The following is a 22,102-nucleotide window of genomic DNA, read 5'->3' on the forward strand; positions in this document are numbered from 1 at the left end:
AGATGGAGAGCTAAGCTAAACCTGAATTAAGCCTGAGTTAAACCTGAGTTAAACCTGAGTTAAGCCTGAGTTAAGCCTGAGTTGAGCCTGAGTTGAGCCTGAGTTAAGCCTGAATTAAACCTGAGTTAAACCTGAGTTAAACCTGAGTTAAACCTGAGTTAAACCTGAGTTAAGCCTGAGTTAAATCTGAGTTAAATCTGAGTTAAATCTGAGTTAAGCCTGAGTTAAGCCTGAGTTAAGCCTGAGTTAAGCCTGGTGTCTATCAGGACTTGCATGCATGGCTTTGAGGGTGGAGAGCTAAGTTAAGCCTGAGTTAAGCCTGAGTTAAGCCTGAGTTAAGCCTGGTGTCTATCAGGACTTGCATGCATGGCTTTGAGGGTGGAGAGCTAAGTTAAGCCTGAGTTAAGCCTGAGTTAAGCCTGAGTTAAGCCTGAGTTAAATCTGAGTTAAGCCTGAGTTAAGCCTGAGTTAAGCCTGAGTTAAGCCTAAGTTAAGCCTAAGTTAAACCTGGTGTCTATCAGGACTTACATGCATGGCTTTGAGGATGGAGAGCTGCAGCAGGGCAGCTGAGAAGCCGTGTCTGAGGGCGAGGACGAAGGCGGTCTGCTGTCCGAACAGCTCCTCCATGGCGTTCTTCAGCCGCAGGTACAGAGTCCGGTAACGCTCCACGAAGTCCGGCAGACTACAGCTCGACTCCAGAAACTTCTTCACCTGCAGGAGGAGGAAACGTGAATGTCTGTCCAGTGTTTCATAGAAAACCGTCATAGTTGTGAGATTTTTTGGATGAAAGTGTTGGACGAACACCAAATGTTTAGAGTAACTGGGCCAGTGTGATGAAAAATGGAAGAATGACTACAAAAATATAACTAAAAGATTTGATGGTTAAGAAAACTTCAGTGTTTAAGGTGATAGAGTCTCACCTGGCGCTGTACCACCCCCTGCCAACAGAGGGCGATGCCTGCGATACTGCTGCTGCTCTTCACTTTGGGCTTGGCTGACGAAGATGAGGAGGAAGAAGAGGCCGCGGCGTTGTCTTTGTTTTTGCCCTCTTTACCGTCTAGAAGACAAATTTTTAAAACGTTGGATTCTTTGAACGGAGATCATCGTTGATGAATTTGATGAGAAAAATGAAACTTAATCAGAAATGATAACAGCAGCCAAAAACTAAAAGATAAAAGCAGTGCCTCTGTTCTGTCCTTCTTTTCCATCTGAAAAGAGATAACATCAGTCTCATGACTAAAATGGGAACAGGAGGTCAAGGTGTCGAAATGAGAGCAGTCCAAACTGAAAGAAAAGGATGGAGTGTAAACGCGTCCTGATGACTTCAGGTTTGTTTGAAGGAAGCTGAACGTTTCATTCAGAACAGACGAGGAGGAGAAAGTGTCAGCTGACGCCCCCTGCTGGATGCTTTAAGTCATCTTTAATACTGATTATTAAATCAGTGGTTCATCTGTGATCTTTAGAATGAACTTTACCATGTTTCACCTTCTGAACCTGCTCTGCTTTTTCTTCCCACAAACACAAATTGATGCAAATTGACTGTGAGACTATGTCCACACTACGCCGGCTAAATTCATCAACACATCGTCTTTCTGTTTTGTTCCTCCATCCAGACTAAAACCGCGTTTTTCTCCCCTGAAAATGAGCTTTTCCAAAAATGGCCTCCAGAGTGTGTAAATGTGGGAAACGCCAGCTTGGTGTTGTAGTGCGTACGATGTGAGCGTTGTTAAACGTAGCTATCTACCACCTTCCTCTGCTCAAACTGTTGTCAAGGAAGGCGTCCAGCAGCACTAGAACTAGATCCGTTTCATCGTTTTTAATGTGGACGGACGTATCTGCAGCTGCAACCGGCTTTCCTTTACTTAACTTTCATTCATAAACATGCAGAGCTCTGTTCTTGAGCTAAATGCTAACATGTTGATGATTAGCAGCTATGACGTTAACCATTTTGACCGTGTTGGTTTAGCAGCTGAGGCTGATGGGAATGTCCTTACTGCTGCAGGTAATAAGGTCATAAACCAAAGTTAAAGTTATTATAATTCATCCTGATCGGAGCATGAATCTGCAAAACTAATTCCACAGCAATCCATCAAATAGTTGAGATGTTTTAATCTGAAAGGAAGTGTGGATAACTCTCTAAACTCATCCTTCAAAGCTCGTGTGTCTGGATGGACGCAGGAAGAGACGCATCTGTTTCCTTGATTAATCCTTTTTGTCTACAAAATGTCAGAATATAGTGAAAGACTGTCTGATCAACAGTTCAAAATCCAAAGATAGTCAGTTTACTGTCATGCACGACACAAAAACGCTTCAAAAGTAGACTTAAACAATTAATCGATCATCAAAATGGATGATTAATCTTCTGTTGATCGACTAATCAACTGATCTACTCCCAGAAAAACAATCAAATATGTGTTTTGGTGATTTGAGTGAACAGATTTAATATTAAAAACAGTTTCACTGCCACTGCTGTGTTGTGATTGGAGGATCGTGGCGGTTTTATTGGAAACTGATCGTCAAACGTCCTTTAATTGTTTAATCGGACGGTTCTGAGGTCAAACAGCAGGGGGCGACGTGAAGACTTCCTGTCCTCATTTGGACACATGGAAATGTCACAGAAGCGTAAACAAAGAAAATGCAGCAGCGTGACCTCTGACCTCAGCTGTTACTTACTCTTCAGCTCTTTGCTTCGGTTGAGACCTTCTGGAAACAAAATAAACTCTTTAAAACATGGAGGACGACTGGAAACGCTTTCATCAGCACTCATCCTCTACATGCTGTTCAGCTCCTGCTGCAGGTAGCGGTGCACTTTATAGACTATTAATACTAAAAATTAAATATATGTGAGGAAACAAGCTTCACTCTGTTCTTGTTTTTTTGGTGCATCAAACCTGATACGTGACCGTGGCGTCCACCGGGTGCAGCTGTGTTGCAGCTGCTGCAGACGATTCGCTGCAGTTCCAGCTGTTGTTTGTAACACCTGGCATTAACATCCGTCTCCGGTGATCCGATCACTAGCGGACAGCTGTAAATACAGGCGTAAATGCACGTCTCCAGGCACGTTGAGGACGGATTGAGATCCGATCACTCAGACCACATTCGGAGGTGGTCTGGACCGCATGAGGCCACATTCATTCAGTGATGTAAACGCAATGCATCCTGGGCCACGTCGAAGGACGCCTACACACGACCCTCCGTCCAAAGCTGCTCAACTGGTTTGATAACAAGATAAACTAATTATCTTTCCTGTTTTTCTCGTTCCTCTAACCAGTTTCCTTCTTCAAATCGACAGTTAGAATAGAAATTAAACCGTTCATCAGCTGGATAGTTTCCTCTGTCCTGTCAAATTGATAACGACAGTTTTTAGTTTTGCTGCTCGATATGATGAGCTCAGGATTGATCAGGCTTTACTCCAAACAGTATGAACCTGGAAGTGTCCCTGTGTAGAAGAACACAGAACATTATTAACATTAGATCCTGACCGATCCTGTCAGTGTGTCAGAGATTGAAATAATCAATGAAGTTACGCTGCTGTATCTTATGCTTAAATACGCACAGCGTCTCTCTCTCTCTCTCTCTCTCTCTCTCTCTCTCTCTCTCTCTCTCTCTCTCTCTCTCTCTCTCTCTCTCTCATCAAACAAGTTGAACGCAGCTTTGGACGAGCAACGAATGAATTTGGTCTTGAAAAGGGAAACGATGTGCGTGTTTATTTGCATGTAGAGCGGGGAAGTGAGATCCGATCAATACCCGGTGTAAACGGGGACTCAAAACGCATTCTTGGTTTAACAAACAGCTGACTGAGAGACGTGTAGACGCGGTCGGACACGTCGTAAGAACCGATTCTGATCCGCCTTAAATCATTTCTTGCAGAAATGGACTGGTAAATGGACTGTACTTGTATAGCGCCTTTCTAGTCTTCTGACCACTCAAAGCACTTTTTTTACACTACGAATCACATTCACACACATTCATACACTGATGGTTCAGCCATCAGGAGCAATTTTGGGGTTAAGTGTCTTGCCCGACTGGAGGAGCCGGGAATCGAACCGCCGATCTTCCGATTAGTGGACGAGCCGCTCTACCTCCTGAGCCACAGCCGAACAGTTCTTTTCCTTTTCCACTTTCAGTAACAGTTGTGATCAATCAGCCTTTGTTGGATGTTTAGAGTCACATACTGAACCAGTTTGTCTCTGTGAACACCATCCTCTAATAGTTATTACAGCTACAGTCACAATCGTGGATGATAAGAGTCACGATTCTTATGTGAACTATATAAAAAACGTCTGAGCGCCACACAGCTGGATCCGGTGGACGATAACCACTGAAACATCTGCACACTGCAAAAAAAAAAAAAAAAATGAATTAATGTGCACAGATGCTCGTGGCCGCGTCTTTCCTCAGTGGGTTTAATGTCAGACACCTGTATGTACTGAGACCTTCTGCAGAATGAAAATACATCTCAGTGGTTTAGGGGGTCAGAACAAGACCTTATCAATTCCTTATTAACCTTAATAATTAACAATAAGACCTTATCAATTCCTTATTAACCTCAATAATTAACAATAAGACTTTATTCATTCACACCTTTCAGGATTTTAAAGGATAATTCCAGCTGCTCTTTTTTACTTGTGTTTGTAGTTTTGGAAATCTTTCTTATTTATTATAATAATTGTAAAAGTTTCAGGATTTTAAAGGATAATTCCAGTTTTTATGTGTAATAATTCTTATACTTGTTGCCATCATTCTTATTGATTATAATAATCATGTTCCCGACCAATCACACTAAGATTAAGGATGATGTCATTGAACTGTATTATGCTCTGTGTCTCTCTCTAAATAATAATAATAATAATAATAATAATAATAATAATAATAATAATAATAATAATAATAATATGATCTGCTCATCAAACTGGTAAATGTAAGTATGAGGTTGTGGTTTTGCTGGTGGGTGACCTCGACCTTCATGAGGAGTTTAAAACTCATCGCTGTGTTGAATTTAACTTCAGCTGCTCAGTCAGACTCCAGAGGTCTGATAGATGAAATCCTGACCAACAAAACCACAGAAATACAGAGCTGCGTTTGTGTTTAACTGATCGTTGTCCAGGTTTCTGCATTAGAGACTCCAGACATAGAAAGATTCCACCTCATATTATAATAAAGAGAGACTCTCAGTGATGTCACAAGGTTCTGTGTTGCTTCTCAAGATCTCAAGAGACGTCGAGGTTAAAAGGACGCGGCTCAGAGGCTTCTACAGATGCTTTAGTGAGAGAGGCTTAGTCATGTTAGTTATGCTTCCTCCCTACCGAGCACCTTTCTCTGCATCCTGTCCTTGTCTCTGTGTTTTTATTAGTCAAATATGTGCAAAGTTGGAGTAATAAAACCAGCGAATTTCTGAATAAATACAGATTAAATTGAGCCCAGAGGACTTTCTATGTTTAGAAATGTCAACGTCAGCAGCATTAAAGCTATAATATGTAATTATTCCACATTAAAATGTCTAAAAACAACTAGACCTGTGTTATATATGTTGTTGAGTTGTGTATTTCATTTGGTCGCCTGTCGATGGCGTCATACCTCCTCTACCAAAGAGTAAACACGCACCAGATGCATACGGCGGCGCTGTGTTTGTCCGCTACAATGGCGTCTACCAAAGAGTAACTTACACACATACAAGATAATACATCGGCGTTGTGGTTGTTCCACACAAACTGTTATAAATGGACTTTTATTCAGTTTTAAGACACATTTTCATGATAAATTTAGGTGGTTTTTAACTATATCTTTTAGCTGGAAGAAGGATTTTAGTCATCGGACGTCTGGATCTTAAGTTATCAGAGAAATAAACTGGACAAACGTTAGCAGCAGCTCGGCTAACAGCCCCTCCAGGAAGTCCGGTGGTCGCCAAACATCGTCGGAGAAATATTGATTTTTTAGGTGAAACAGCTTTAATTAGTATTTTAACGATTTTAATCTGCGTGTACGTTTGTTCTGGAGAGGAGGAGACCTCTGCTGGTAAAAACATCCTGAGTGATGAACACTGGAGTAATCCTGTCCCGGAGAAGCTGCTTATTTAACAACAAAGACAACAACTCCCATGATCCCTTGCTGCTTCACACCGTCATCACACTCCGTCTCTTGTTATTGTTTTGGTTGAGACGCCTAGCAGCTGAAATTACATTATTTGTATATTCTGGGTCACTGTAGGAGGCGTGTTTATAATATATTTTGCTGCTGTCACATGTAGAAATGGGCGGAGTTTGACCTGACGGTTAACTTTTAATGGACACTGAAACTGGAACGATCCTTTAAGCTCAGTCGGTTTGATGTTTCAGGTGTGTGTATGTGTGTGTGTGTGTGTGTGTGTGTGTGTGTGTGTGTGTGTGTGTTCGGTCTCACTTGATTTGACAGGCGGTTTGAGCTCCTCGCTGTCCGCTCGGCTCGTGTCCACGTGGACCAGCAGGTGAGTGAGGCGTCTCACGCGAGAGTTAAAGATGGCCGCCCGGCTTTTGCAGCGGCGGGCGGACTCGGCGTTGTCCAGGTACTCGCTGAGCAGCCAGGACAGAGGGCTGGACGCTGAGGATTCTGGGTAAACACAGAGAGCATTACAGAGAGGGAATCAGTGTGTGTGTGTGTGTGTGTGTGTGTGTGTGTGTGTGTGTGTGTGTGTGTGTGTGTGTGTGTGCGTGTGTGTGTGTGTGTGTGTCGGGCACTTAGATTAACACACATCTGAAGGATCTTTTAATATCCAGTATGAACAGGAGGAATGATTACAGACACCTGACTGCTGGTTTAACACACTGGGAACACTGGGAAACTTCAGTCAGGTAAAGGTTAGGGGTGTGTGTGTGTGTGTGTGTGTGTGTACCTGACAGTGTGATGCTGTGCACGATGGGGGTGATCAGAGCCTCCCAGCAGGTTCGACCCAGAGCTTCAGCCGCCTCGGCGTCCGGCAGGAAACGATCTGCAAACATCTGCTCGTGTCTCAGAGCGCTGTTCAGTCTGCACAAACACACGCACACGTACACACGCACGCACACACACGCGCACACACACGCACACACACGCACACACACACACGTACAAACGCACGTACACACGCACACACACACACACGTACACACGCACGCACACACACGCACGCACACACACACACACGCGCACACACGCACGCACACACACACACGCACGCACGCACACGCACACACACACACGCGCACACACACAACAAATAATTATTATATGCATCTTTGTGTTTTCTAACAGTTATAATGTGTTGCAGTGTTGCAGCTGTAGTATTGAAAGTAGTATTTGTTAGTATTTCTACTTTCTGTAGAGCAACAGTATTAACCATGTTATTGTACTATAATTCAGCATTTATCAGATTATTGTAGTATTTGTACATGTCTGTACTTCATACATCAGTATCTCAAGTCAATAAAATGTGAATCAGTAACGCAGCAACAAAGGCAGAGAAGAAGAAAACTGCCAGTTAAAGATGGACCAAAAAATACAGAAAGAACCAGCAAATACTTCACAGATTAAACTGCAGTAACAGCAGTATTAACAGTATGTTTGCAGTATTTTCAGTGAGTATTTGTACTTGTTAAAGAGCTGCAGTAACAGCAGTATTAACAGCATGTTTGCAGTATTTTCAGTGAGTATTTGTACTTGTTGAAGAGCTGCAGTAACAGCAGTATTAACAGCATGTTTGCAGTATTTTCAGTGAGTATTTGTACTTGTTGAAGAGCTGCAGCAGCTGCGTCTTGTCCTCCATCACCTCCTGACACCAGGTGTGGGCCTTGGTGCTGTAGAACAGGTAGGTCCGACAGCACAGCTGCTCCTTAAACACCGGCCAGAACGTCGGCTTCGGACCCAGAACCTCGAAACCGTGAACTCTCGTGTCGATACCGCCCTGTCAGAGAGGGGCGGGGCCAGTGAGAGAGGGGCGGGGCCAGTGGCGAAAGAGGGGCGGGGCCAGTGAGAGAGGGGTGTGGTTAGTGGAGAGAGGGGCGGGGTCAGTGGAGAGGGAGGGCGGGGTCAGTGAGAGAGAGGGGCGGGGCCAGTGAGAGAGGGGCGGGGTCAGTGGCGAAAGAGGGGCGGGGTCAGTGAGAGAGGGGTGTGGTTAGTGGAGAGAGGGGCGGGGTCAGTGGAGAGGGAGGGCGGGGTCAGTGAGAGAGAGGGGCGGGGCCAGTGAGAGAGAGAGAGGGGCGGGGTCAGTGAGAGAGAGAGGGGCGGGGTCAGTGAGACCGGGGTCAGTGAGAGAGAGAGGGGCGGGGTCAGTGGATAGAGGGGCGGGGTCAGTGGATAGAGAGGGGCGGGGTCAGTGGATAGAGAGGGGCGGGGTCAGTGGAGAGAGAGGGGCGGGGTCAGTGAGAGAGAGAGGGGAGGGGTCAGTGGATAGAGAGGGGCGGGGTCAGTGAGAGAGAGAGGGGAGGGGTCAGTGGATAGAGAGGGGCGGGGTCAGTGAGAGAGAGAGGGGAGGGGTCAGTGGAGAGAGAGGGGCGGGGTCAGTGAGAGAGAGAGGGGAGGGGTCAGTGGATAGAGAGGGGCGGGGTCAGTGAGAGAGAGGGGCGGGGTCAGGATACAGCAGCACATACAGTAAACCTGACAGAAGCAGACTGGAGCTCAGAGTCTGACCTGCTGACATCTCTTGACCCTGATCTGGATGATGGACCAGAACCTCGTCATGTTCTCCAGTAGAACCACCCGACTGGCCGACGGGGTCACGTTCACCTGCACAGACACATCAAGACGTTCACACTAACAATAACACGACACAATGAAAAGCTTTTCCTTTGATTCGGCTCATGTCGGGTCTCAGCTGCGTGTTCTGATGTTTGACCTTTGACCTCACAGCTCGCCTCTGAACAGCCTCACCGTGTTCAGCTCGGTGTTGATGTTGATGGGGTCGTCTCCTCCCAGAACCAGAATCCGAGCCGGCATGTAGCTCGAGTCCTCACTGGCAACCAGGATGGCCAGTTGTCTGCAAGTGCACGCACGCGCACACACACACACACACACACACACACACACACACACACACACACACACACACACACACACACACACACACACACACACACACACACACACACACAGAGGGTCATTATACTGACTGTAGTTGTATCAGATTCAGTAACAGCAGCAGTTACAGTCAGTTACTGATACAGCAACTGACTGTAACTGCTGGTGGCCAGTAAGCATCAGTGTCAGTACTATCAGTAGTGTCAGTACTGTCAGTAGTGTCAGTACTGTCAGTAGTACTATCAGTAGTGTCAGTAGTACTATCAGTACTGTCAGTAGTACTATCAGTAGTGTCAGTAGTACTATCAGTAGTGTCAGTAGAACTATCAGTAGTGTCAGTAGTACTATCAGTACTGTCAGTAGAACTATCAGTAGTGTCAGTAGTAGTGTCAGTAGTACTATCAGTAGTGTCAGTAGTAGTGTCAGTAGTAGTGCCAGTAGTACTATCAGTAGTGTCAGTAGTACTATCAGTAGTGTCAGTAGTAGTGTCAGTAGTACTATCAGTAGTGTCAGTAGTACTATCAGTAGTGTCAGTAGTGTCAGTAGTACTATCAGTAGTGTCAGTAGTGTCAGTAGTTTTACCTGATGACGACTCCTTTGTGCATGTAGATGTTGATGAAGTGCGAGCCGGTGCAGCCGTTGGACTCCCAGTAGGTTTTTGGGTTTTTGTCGGTCAGTTTGTTCGCTCGATGGTGATTGGACGAAACCTCCACCTTCTCCCAGCACTTATCCTCCTTCAGCTCCACACTGGAACCTGAACACAGCACCAGTTACACACCAGTTACACATACGTTATACACCAGTTATACCAGTTAAACACCAGTTATGAATGGATAATGGGTATAATGGTCAGCCTGATGTATCCGTGTGAACCGACCTTGGCACAGATTCCTGAGGAACACGTCGAAGAAGGGGATGTTGATTGGCTGATGGCTGCGACGATGCTCCTCAATCTGACCCAACACCATCTGACAGGAAACAGGAAGTAGACACTCAACCACAGGAAGTAGTTTCAAATTAAAGTGCTGATTCATGTTTTATCGCCATTATTGTAAAAATATACATTATAGACGCTGTGTGCCTTCATGGTGTTCAGTGTACTGGTTTCACTCTGTGGTTGTACTGGTTATACTGGTTTCACTATGTGGTTGTACTGGTTTGTCTGTCTGTGGTTGTACTGGTTATTCTACTAGTTATTCTCTGTGGTTGTACTGGTTTGTCTGTCTGTGGTTGTACTGGTGATTCTCTGTGGTTATACTGGTTTGTCTGTCTGTGGTAGTACTGGTTATTCTCTGTGGTTATGCTGGTTTGTCTGTCTGTGGTAGTACTGGTTATTCTCTGTGGTCATACTGGTTATTCTCTGTGGTTATGCTGGTTTGTCTGTCTGTGGTTGTACTGGTGATTCTCTGTGGTTATACTGGTTTGTCTGTCTGTGGTTGTACTGGTTATTCTCTGTGGTTATGCTGGTTTGTCCATCTGTGGTTGTACTGGTTATTCTCTGTGGTTGTACTGGTTTGTCTGTCTGTGGTTGTACTGGTTATTCTACTAGTTATTCTCTGTGGTTGTACTGGTGTCTCTCTCTGGTTGTACTGGTTTGTCTGTCTGTGGTTGTACTGGTTATTCTCTGTGGTTATACTGGTTTGTCTGTCTGTGGTCGTACTGGTTATTCTCTGTGGTCGTACTGGTTATTCTCTGTGGTCGTACTGGTTATTCTCTGTGGTTGTACTGGTTTGTACCTGGATGCAGCCGGCGAGGACGCTGGTGGTCATCTTCTTGTAGAGGCTGGCGTACTTCTCACAGTCGGTGATGAGGTCTCGGAGCTCGGTGACCAGCAGCAGGTTGGTGCTGTGTTTGTCCAGAGCTTTCACCAGAGCTTCTTTGGTTCCCAGACGACACATCACCACCGTGTAGTCTTTGTTCAGAGACGCCAGCCGGTACAGGAAGCGGATGAACAGCTGGACCACCTGCAGAACCGATCACAGGAGGTTAATGTACATCAGACGGTGGATTTATCCCTCTCTCCCCTCCTGTTCCCGCTCTGTGCATCCTCACCTCTCTGTCGTTGATGAAGGCCGTCATGGAGGACAGGCAGGGCTCGATGCTCTCGTGCCACGGCAACACGTCCTCCTGGTAGTTGTCCAGGAACTTGTTCAGGATCCTGCAGGAACAAACAGCCAATCAGTGTTTCATTTTCACATATAAACAGCATAAAACCAGATTATGAAAAATCAAACTGATTAGCAGACCTACGGTATCTATAACATATAATATATAACACGTATAAAAAAAAAAAAACACGTTTCAGCAAAATAAACAGAAAATGAAGAAACGAGTCAGAAGAAAAGAAAAGAAAGAGTTAGACCTCATGAATGAAATGTGATGACAAATGCTGTTTTAGTAGTGTTTTTAGCGCTGCAAAAATGAGTCGATTAGTCAATGGAAAGAAAATGTATCTGCAACAATTTTGATTATCAATTATCAAACATGAGTTCCTTTGGTTTCAGCTTCTTAAACGTGACGTTTTGCTGTTTTTCTTTGTTGTATTTTTGACAGAAAATTGAATATCTGAAGGTTTTGGACTGTTAGTGGAACAAAACAACACATAAAATAATCGGCGGGTTAATCGATAATATTGCAGCTCTAGAATAGCGGCCATGTTGGTTTAGTATAAAGGAAGGTGAGAGTGAGAGTGACAGCAGCATTCACAGCGGGGTCAGAGGTCACAGCGAGGCCGGGCTGCTGTGGTTGGTCAGTACCTGAGGATGGACAGCTGGGCGGTCCGGTCGGCTCGGTGCTGCTCCATCAGACGGACCAGGTCCTGATAGGTGTCACGACTGTGAGTCACCTTTAAAAAAAAAAACAGGTCAGATGGATTATATTGATCTTTACAGACAGAAGCACACTAATCAATACATTCACTTTGTTCTTTGGGAGGATTTAGTCCCCTTCATGCATCTTCTGTGTGTGACTGTGGGTTTTATTCTCTCTGTTAGTTCTGTCAGCTCTTCACTATGTTCTCTGTGTGGGTTCTCCATGTTCTGCGCTCTCTGGTTCTGGCTTTATTTTACACTGAAACATACAACTGTGCCGGCTGTACAAACAGTGACAGAGCATCAATAAAAATCTACATGACACGTTTTGTTTAGTTATCAGTGAGCCAGTCGGACCAGCCTGTAGTTCCTGCACCAAACACCCAGAACACACAATGCTCCGTTAAGACCAGAAGATAGTGGAGTAAAAACTGTAACCCCGGTGGGCGCCGCGTTCCAGCTCCGACGCGGTTTTGCTCCGTCCTCTGCACGGCGCCCTATTCTACCGGGAGCGTGTCAGAAGCGGAGCGTCTTCACTGCGGGGAAGCCCTCCGCCGTTTAAAGTCAGTTGCACTCCTACTACAGTAATTACAGCAGCCTAGTCAAAGCTGATAAAGTCCCTTAAGGCTACCGTAATTACTGCAGTAGCAGGGCAACTAAACTGCCCAATTTTGTTAACTTGCTCAGCTTTCGTTGATTGGGTCATTTTCCTTGACTTTCATGCTTCTACTATGGTTAATTAGGCTACGTAGTTAAACAGTTTCTTTATTCGTCTGTTTTAATTGCGTTTATTGTTGATATACGACCAGGAGTCTGCACGGGGTGTTTTATTTTGAAAACTGAGCGGATGCTCAATGCTGTTTCTGTGTCTGACTTCCTGCCCAGCTCCATCTGCTCTGTGCTGCTTGACGCGGCTTCCGTAAAGAATAGACGAGGTGTCTATCTTTAGCGCAGCGGAGCGGAGAGACGCTTCTGCGACGCTTCTTTTGGAATCAAATACATTGACCAGAGCGGCCGCGATCAGCTCCGGCAGTACACACGCGCCCGGTGGAATTTAGGGGTGATATCGTCCTGACGGCTCCTGAGTCAAGTCACACTGTTACCCAAATTAAATCAGCCGCACACACACACACACACACACACACACACACACACACACACACACACACACACACACACACACACACACACACTAGCAGCGTTGACATTAGATCAGGAGACACCGCTGCTTTTGAGTGTTTTTGGTCTTTTTAAAATGAGTTTAACAGTTTCATGACGAGCAGCTGCAGAAGCTCCACAGCGACACACACGACCTCCAACCTCAGACTTCTTCACTGAAAAACCTCTGTCAACCAATCACTGCAGCGCTACAATAAACCATGTGACCTCTATGTGTGTGTGTGTGTGTGTGTGTGTGTGTGTGTACCTGGCTGCGTTCCTCCTCCAGCTGTGAGGTGTCGTCACACAGCAGCTGCTCCAGAGTCTGAATCACCTCTTTAGTGGCCGTCAGCTCCTTCAGACTCACCACCAACATCTGCAGCTCCGTGTCCTTAAAGTCCAGCTGCTCCGGACTCTCTGCACACACACACACACACACACACACACACACACACACACACGCACACACACGCACCATGTGAGACCGGCATGGATCAGTAAATAAACAGGTAAAAAAGAACAAACGCAGACGGCAGCAGCTGAAACAAAAGCAGAAGTTTCTTTTAAACATCTAAACCTGCTGAATCTCATCAAGCACGATTAGTCGCCATGATTTCTTTTATTTTGAAGACCGATAATAAACTTTGACCCTTCACATCCTGTCACATGACAGGAAGTCACTGGTGAATCAGAGATGTAGCTCACACAAAGGGTACGTCTCAAGTCTCTTATTCTGCTCGGAGGAGCGAGGAGGAAACACGGAAGTCACGGAAGTCTTTTACCGGCCGACACGCCCCCTTATTGGATATCAGTTATTGATTGGACGCTGCAGCTGATCAGACTGATCTGATACATCACTGCAGTTTCACACCGAAGTGAAGACAGATCATAGATTCACTGTATCACTCCCAAGTTTTATGTTTTATTTGTTTTCTGATTCATCATCTAGTTAAAATCTATTAATTGAACCGTAAACAACTTTCTTCATTTATTAGAAAGATTTTTCTTTTCATGATGTTATTTCCTCCATTAAACTGTTTCTTGCTGACAGACAGACTCTTCCTGACTTTAATTTGATCCATAATAACAGTTAAACTCATCTATATTTTACATCATTTATCGTCATTTCATTCAGTCACATGTGAGGCTGATATATATGAGTTACATCATTTCCATTTGCCCTGAAACATTTAGCCTAATACATATTTTCCAGTGTTCAGAATAAATGATCATATTCTGGGTTATTGAATGATGAATTCACTATCAGGATTATCAATAAATACAGATACAAATAATCAATAAATAGTATAAACACATTCTGTGAGTAAAAATGGTTCCTGTGCGTCTGAGCAGGACAGTATAAATGCAGAATGCAGGTTTTTATTGAGGTGTTTGTTAAACAGAAGCTTCTATTCAAGTGGATATCTGACACATTTACAGTCTTTGTGTTTCCCTGTTGAGCTGCAGGTGGAAGTATAGTAACAAAAAGAGGAACTTTGGCACTAAAAAGACTGTAACGTTGAAAGATATCTACTTGATTTGACTCATTTGGACGCTGAAGCTTCATATTAGCTTCAGATAAACTTCCATCACTTCCATTGTAAGGTCATTATGAAGGATCTTCTAATGGTCAGTATAAACAGGAGGAATGATTACAGACAGAAACACACTGACTGTTGGTTTCAGACACTCTTGAATAATTGTGAACTCGTCCTTTCAGCAGATCAGACATCTGTTAGCACAAACGTTACAATAAAGCACTAAAGTCAGGGACTATGTTGCCTGTGTGTTCACTGACGGGTGCAGGTTTGTGGAACTGGACCCGTGCTCGGTGTTCAGCGATACCTTTGCGCTCCAGCTTGTGCACCATGGAGATGTGGTTGAGGGCGATGATGGCCAGCATGGTCTCGGCTCCGGTGAGCTTCAGACACTCCTTCAGCACGGCGGTGACATCACAGGCCACCAGCTGCTCCGCCAGGCTCTTGTGGTTGGAGATGAGCATGATGATGACGAGCAGGCCGTTACGCACCGACAGCATGCAGCTGCAGAGGGAAAACACGTCACAACAGTTCACCGATACGCACCGATCAGACATGAGAGAGACGGCAGCATCTGAACCTGCGGTTACCCTTTAGTCTTCCGCATGAGGTCGATGGCGGCGGGGATGGCTCCCAGCAGGCCTTTGGAGCCTTCCGGCGTCGCCGAGCCGATGCTGGCGAAGATCTCCAACATCATCTGGGTGCCGGACTCTGAGAGAGGAAGACTGCTGCCGACGCTGCGGAGGTCGTGTTTACTGGCTCCGGTGATCACCTTCAGAGTCTAACAGGAACAAACAACAACAACAACAACAAGCTTCACACAAGAATCATTCAGGTTTTTACAAACGGATCCGGAGATTACAGGTAAAAACACTGAATAAAGCTGTTAGCCGAGCTGCTGCTAACGTTTGTCCAGTTTATTTCTCTGATAACTTAAGATCCAGACGTCCAATGACTAAAATCCTTCTTCCGGCTAAAAGATATAGTTAAAAACCACCTAAATTTATCATGAAAATGTGTCTTAAAACTGAATAAAAGTCCATTTATAACAGTTTGTGTGGAACAACCACAACGCCGATGTATTATCTTGTATGTGTGTAAGTTACTCTTTGGTAGACGCCATTGTAGCGGACAAACACAGCGCCGCCGTATGCATCTGGTGCGTGTTTACTCTTTGGTAGAGGAGGTATGACGCCATTGACAGGCGACCAAATGAAATACACAACATATATAACACAGGTCTAGTTGTTTTTAGACATTTTAATGTGGATTAATTACATATTATAGCTTTAAGCAGCTTTAAAACCATTCTGAAGACATTATTTATTATTATTCATAGTAAACATCTTGTTTACTTCAGATATTCAGTTTGCTGTCATATTCACATTTAAGCTGCAATCAGAGACTTTTTTTGTCGTAACAAATGACTCAAATAATTAATCAATTATCAAAATAGTTGCCGATTAATTTCATAGTTGACAACGACTCGATTAATAGATTTATTGTTGCAGCTGGTGGAAACTTCAAATCCTACAAACAGACTTTAAATGTGTCCGTTTAGACTTTTTTTAATGTAACTATAATATTTTCCAAATGATCCTGATGAAACAGATTTATTGTTTGTTTAAAGGGAGTTTTAGTTTGGATTGTTATTCGTTGTGATCGTCAGTGTTCTTACTCTACTGCTCTCTTCTTCTGTGACTCATTTTAGACATTTAACATCCTTCTGATCATGTCCTCATACTTTACTCTTCATATTGTTTTCCATTTTAATATTAGCGTCCATGTTTAATGTCTCAGGAAGGAAACAGGAAGCAGGAAGCTTCTTTCATATAAACGTAACTGTCTCAATAAGAACATGTGGCAGAGTTGTGTTTTATTTCTCTTAAATATATATTAATAGTGCCAAAATAATACAGGATGTACTGATACCTCAACAATACTTCTTTGGAACCTGACACGAGAAATATAAACATTTTTTTCAGGGTTATAAAAAGTTCAACGTTGTTTAAAAACCATCACCGTCTTGTTTCAGGATCATATGAACTTGAGAAACATAAACGTGATATGTGGTGAAGCTCCGTGATGTTTTTTCTCACCGCCAGCGCCAGCTGCTGCACGTGTGCGACGGAGCAGAACTCCTGCATGCAGGACAGGATGGCTTTGACTCCGCCCTCGGTGGCGAAGGAAACCCTCCACTCGTATTTGACCATGAGGAGGTGCGTGAGCCTCAGCGTGCTGATCACCACGTCTTTAGAGGACGAGCCCAGCAGCTCCACCAGCAGCTTCAGCACCTTATCGCTGTCAAGAGAGAACAAACACGACGTCACAGTTAAATAAAAGGAACCCCGGATACACAGCTGATATGCACACAAAGAATCATTTTAGTCATTTTTCAAGGAAAAAATTCCAAAATTTGCAGGTTTCAGTTTCTCAGATGTGACAATTAGTTGCTTATTTAACAGACGTGATAGTAAACTCCATATCAATAAGACACTGAGGATTCCACCATCGACTCTGGGAAATTATAACAGACAAAACCATTAATCAAGAAAATAATCAATAATGAAAACAATGGTTAGTTGCAGCTCGACCCAGACACCATGAACTGCCCTCCAGCTCCTCTTCCACACAGTAGCCTCACAGGTTAAAACATTTCATATTTAAACATTTAACAAACACAAAAATCATTTCAAAAGCCTGAATTTTATTTGTAAAATCATGATTAAGAGTAAAAAAGCTGCAGTTGGTGAAAGTAAAAGTACATAAGTATTATGAGCTTGATGTAGTTAAAGTATTGCAGTAAAAGTACATAAGTATTATGAGCTTGATGTAGTTAAAGTATTGCAGTAAAAGTACATAAGTATTATGAGCTTGATGTAGTTAAAGTATTGCAGTAAAAGTAGTGGTTTGGTCCCTCTGACTGATATATTATTATATATGACATCATTAGATTATTAATAGTGAAGCATCAGTGTTAGAGCAGCATGTTACTGTTGTAGCTGCTGGAGGTGGAGCTAGTTTACACTACTTTATATACAGTTAGCTAGTTTAGTCCAGTGGTTCCCAACCTAGGGGTTGGGCCCCTCCAAAGGGTCAGCAGATAAATCTGAGGGGTGGTGAGATGATTAATGGGAGAGGAAAGAAGAAAAAACAAAGTTCTGATACACAAATCTGTTTTCAGTTTTTGGACTTTTTCTCTAATCTTTGATTTTTGCTGAAATATTGGATCATTTGAACATTTATTGAAATGAAAGCATGTGAGAAGTTTAGAGGGAAAAATCACTATTTGGTGGAGCTGTTAACAACTCATAGACATGTGAAATGTGACCCCGACTACACACTGCTTTTTGTAAGACGTCAAAAGACAAAAAGGTTGGAAACCACTGGTTTCATCTTTAACAATGTGTTGTATTTTAAAAGCTTGTTATATTATCCATTGTGTCAAATCTTCATCTGAAAAGTAACTAAAGCTGTCAAATAAATGTAGTGGAGTAGAAAGTACAATATTTCCCTCTGAAATGTAGAAAGTAGCATCACATGGAAAGTAAAGTAAGTAGGGTCTCTCTCTCACCGGATGGTCTGGGCAGAGTCGCTCCTCATAGAGTTCTTCTCCTGGGCCCCCTTCTCCTCCAGCAGCCTGGTGATGAAGAGGACGGCGGCCAGCTGCTGGGCCTGGTCCGAGACGGAGCCCCCCTTCTTCAGGATGTCCACCACCTCGCCCAGCTTCTCCAACACCGTCTTCTTCCCCTGAACACGCGGGTTGTTAAACACTGCAGAGGACAGCGGAGAGGAGCTTTAACACCGCATCACGTCACAACCACTTCACTTTTTAAACAAAACCAAAAGGACAGCGCGTTGCTGCAGTGGAGTCTGGAGGAGATGAATGAATGAATGAGGATGTATAAAGGAAGGATTATATCATTAATATACTGAATGTAAGTGATGAGTCAAACTGATACATGATCAGGATCTTCCAGCAGGATGGGAAAATAAATCTGAGTGTCATCGGCGTAGAGTTTTATTACTTTTTTTTTTAAAAATTGTGAACAAACCAACAATGAACTGGGGGGAGTTCCATCGAGCTTCGCTAATTTAAGTGAGAGTTCTGTTCCATCTCTGCGGCTTATATGAGTCCCAGCTCAGTAACCATGGTAACCACAGCAGGTTAAAAAGGTCAAAACTTAACTCAACTGCGTGTCAAAGAAGGTCCGACAGACGGAAACAGACGCTTCCATCAAGTGTCTTTTCACACTCGCATCACTTGTCTGTGTTCAGGAAACATAAAATAGCAGAACTGTGAGGAACTTTTACAAAAATACTGAAGTAAATCTCCATTTTCTTCGTGAACCTTTTATTTAAAAGCTCAGCGTTTATAATTTAAGAAATAGAAGTGTGCCAGCGTTATTTTGAAGTTATTTATTTATTCATTCACTCATTTTTCCTGCAGTATTACCTGCTTATAGTAACGACATTCACCGCTCTCTTCACCTGTTCTGCCGACAGAAAGAAGGAACTCGTCGCTGACAAAAGTCAATAAAATTCAGTAACTCTGTAATCATGTAGGGTAATAAATATACACATGTCAGTTAGATGGTTTTCTGCATGAGAAATAAAGAAAAGGTGATGATATTATAGTGATGTTTGACCCGGACAGACTGTATTTATATCCTTCAACAGTTTCTTTATCTCCAACTGATATCGGACATTTTGTGAAAACGTGTCAAAGAGTTTGATAATGTTGGTAAGTTGGTTCTCTTAAGTTGCCGACACTGTAATTTTAATTATACATCTGATATTATCCAGTCTAGTGATAATAAAACCCCAGTCACTGATCTGAACGCTCATTTATTAACAAATAAAGATAAAACCATGAACAGGAACCAGCGCTGCTCTTCACTTCCCCACCCAGACTCATCAAGCCTGCAGGTATTGAACCATCAACCTTCTGGTGACCAGTTCACTCCTCCAACCTTTAAACCATCACTACCTGTCTACAGGTGTCGAGTCGTCTCCTTCACCTTGTTAATTGCAGCAGTTTTTGGTGAAACTTCTTTATATTCTTCATATAGTTTCATCAGCAGGTTTGTTCTGTTCGCTCTAGTTTTCCCTTCTTTATGCGACACAGTATCGTCTTTTCTACAATCGACTGTTGTTGTTTATGTCCTCCGCGCACGCTGCAGGTTTACTCCAGTCTGGATAGACGTGAGCGCTGACTAGACGCAGCTAAACTGTGTTAGTGGAACGACTCGAGACGTTAATTCTAGTCAGACTTTTTCCAAGTAAGCGCAGCTTTCTGTAGCTGCGTTGATGAAACAGCCCTCTGATGATCCACCAACAACAGCTTCACCAGCTGGTCCTGCTGTAGATCTGTAGCAGTGGAGAGTTACTATCTTATCACTGTTTTTACTCTTTGTGAAGAATAAAATCACAGAATTATCCTTGAACATGAAATCCACAGAGGATGTGTAATAAAAAAGAGCAGAGGTCCTAACACGGAGCCTTGGGGAACCCCACCAGAGACGATATGACGTAAAGGTGATGAAGCTTTCAGAGAAAACAAATCAGTCACCAGTTTATCTGATCTTGATTATTTAACTTTAAATTCTAATTGGCAAATTGTGCATTTAATTGTTTATTTTATAAGTCATCTCAACCTTTCCCTTCCTGTAAAGCACTTTGTAATTTCTGTGTTTAGAAGTTTACTTGTTGTCCAGCTTTCTGCGGTCCCAGTGTGTGAAGGATTCCCCCTCGGCTGGATAAACAAAAGATGTATATTATAATATTTTTTATATGGATTGCGTTGTGAGTCTGTTGCCGCGGCGACCCCCCCCTCAGGTGATCTCTCACCTTTCATCTTGTCCTCCAGGTCGTCGGGGTATTTGCTGTCGTCCTCTGTGGGCAGCTCGCTCTCCGTCTCCGGGCTGCCGCAGCCCGAGTCGGCGGGAGGTTCCTTCTTGGCTTTTTTAGAGACGGAGCCCATCGCGGAGGAAGAGGAGGCCGAGGCTGACAATGAAGAGGAGGCGCTCTGTCCTCCTCCTCCTCCTCCTGCACCTCCTCCTCCTCCCAGGCCAGATGAACCCAGAGAACCTTCAGCTGGAAAAAAACAAAACAAAAACAGTCAGACTCATCATCTCCATAAAGTCGAGGAAGGTATGGGCGGTTCGGAGGCGGCGTCCTCACCCAGCAGCTCTTCGTCCTCCAGACATCCTCCTCCTCTCCTTAGGTAGTGTTTGCAGAAGGCGTGGGAGCAGAGCAGGTCGCTCAGGCAGGACGACGGCAGCTTCTGCTTCAGGTAGTGGAGCAGCTTCTTGGCCACGTCTCCGGGGACAGACAGACTGATCAGAGCCGAGTCGTCTAGCTCCGCCTCCTGGAGGAAACGATACGATAATCAATAATCAAGGTCAGGAACCAGGAGTCTGTGTCATCATCAAGCCACGTTAAGCCTTTCTTTGTTGTGCGTGACAGCAAACTGATTATTCTGGAGTTTTCAAATGTTGATCAGACAAAACAAGACGTTTGAAGGCGTCGCCGTGAGCAACAAGCTTTTTTGGACTGTTGGTTGAATAAAATATAGACCGAACCATTTATCAAGAAAGTCATGGACAAATAATTCATATCATTCATATTCATGTAAAAACGTTAAAGGAAACTTGATTTACACAGCTGGAACACAGCTGGAGGACTAAAACCCGCCATCACTCCGCAGATTAATTTAGTATTTGTGTCATCTGTATTTATTTATCTGTAATTATTAATTCACATGAGTCTGTGGTTACTTTTGTTTGACCGACAGTCTAAAACCAAAGATTCAGTTTAGCATCACAGAGCATCTGAGAAGCTAGAAACACTGAGTTTTTCCCTTTTGTTATATAACTTAGATTATTATTTGATTTTAAAAATCTTTGGCGATTAATTTTCTGTCAATCAACTCATCAATTAATAGACTAAACATTGCAGCTTTAATGAGACACACTGAAAGGTCACAGCTGATTAGGGCTGCAATTAACAATAGTTTTCATTATTAAATAGTCTGTTGATTATTTTCTTGATTAATCAATTAGTTGTTTGGTCCATAAAATGTCAGAAAATGTGGTGAAAAATATTGATCAGTGTTTCCTAAAGACGACGTCGTCAACTGTCTTGTTTTGTCCACAAAACAAAGATCTTCAGTTTACTGTCAGAGACGATCAACCAGAGAATATTAGCAACGATTAATCAATTATCTAAATGGTTGGCGGTTCATTTTCTGTTGATCGATTAATCGACTTGTTGCAGCTCTACCGTTGATTTTTACGGCCTCACGTCGAATGAACGTTTCAGTCAGATGCACATAAAATCAATAACTACGACCTCAGGTTCATCGGAACGGACGTCGTTCGTTTAGGCTGATCCAGAATCAACTTTTGGAGAAACATGACGACGTCATGCTGTGGCGGCCAATCGGACCGATCAGAGCTGTGCAACCCCGCCGACTAGAGATGAGCGTGATTAATCGATGATCTATGATTGACCGACCGATTGATCGACGTTTGTATCAAAGTATGTTATGTATGTATGTATGTTGAA

General features: G+C 43.6%; 1 protein-coding gene across 3 annotated transcripts in view; it reads right to left on the bottom strand.

Annotated features, from left to right (window-relative positions):
• The window catches only part of LOC122996585 (cullin-9), a 50,840-nt gene that overhangs the window by 17,891 nt on the left and 10,847 nt on the right, over nucleotides 1–22,102 (bottom strand). For 2 of the 3 annotated variants that reach the window (XM_044372104.1, XM_044372105.1), the window contains 20 exons: nucleotides 20,717–20,903; nucleotides 20,384–20,629; nucleotides 18,108–18,306; nucleotides 16,633–16,834; nucleotides 15,124–15,314; nucleotides 14,841–15,037; nucleotides 13,264–13,412; nucleotides 11,784–11,872; nucleotides 11,080–11,185; nucleotides 10,764–10,991; nucleotides 9,905–9,995; nucleotides 9,610–9,781; nucleotides 8,881–8,986; nucleotides 8,641–8,736; nucleotides 7,740–7,915; nucleotides 6,869–7,002; nucleotides 6,400–6,585; nucleotides 2,674–2,703; nucleotides 921–1,057; nucleotides 529–711 (listed from right to left, as the gene is read on the bottom strand). In XM_044372104.1, coding sequence (XP_044228039.1) covers nucleotides 529–711; nucleotides 921–1,057; nucleotides 2,674–2,703; nucleotides 6,400–6,585; nucleotides 6,869–7,002; nucleotides 7,740–7,915; nucleotides 8,641–8,736; nucleotides 8,881–8,986; nucleotides 9,610–9,781; nucleotides 9,905–9,995; nucleotides 10,764–10,991; nucleotides 11,080–11,185; nucleotides 11,784–11,872; nucleotides 13,264–13,412; nucleotides 14,841–15,037; nucleotides 15,124–15,314; nucleotides 16,633–16,834; nucleotides 18,108–18,306; nucleotides 20,384–20,629; nucleotides 20,717–20,903 — 3,105 coding nt within the window. The remainder of the gene's footprint in view (nucleotides 1–528; nucleotides 712–920; nucleotides 1,058–2,673; nucleotides 2,704–6,399; nucleotides 6,586–6,868; nucleotides 7,003–7,739; nucleotides 7,916–8,640; nucleotides 8,737–8,880; nucleotides 8,987–9,609; nucleotides 9,782–9,904; nucleotides 9,996–10,763; nucleotides 10,992–11,079; nucleotides 11,186–11,783; nucleotides 11,873–13,263; nucleotides 13,413–14,840; nucleotides 15,038–15,123; nucleotides 15,315–16,632; nucleotides 16,835–18,107; nucleotides 18,307–20,383; nucleotides 20,630–20,716; nucleotides 20,904–22,102) is intronic. The other variant, XM_044372106.1, reaches the window with a different exon arrangement.

This window comes from Thunnus albacares, chromosome 14 (genome assembly GCF_914725855.1).
Source record: "Thunnus albacares chromosome 14, fThuAlb1.1, whole genome shotgun sequence".
Classification (NCBI taxonomy): Eukaryota; Metazoa; Chordata; class Actinopteri; order Scombriformes; family Scombridae; genus Thunnus; species Thunnus albacares.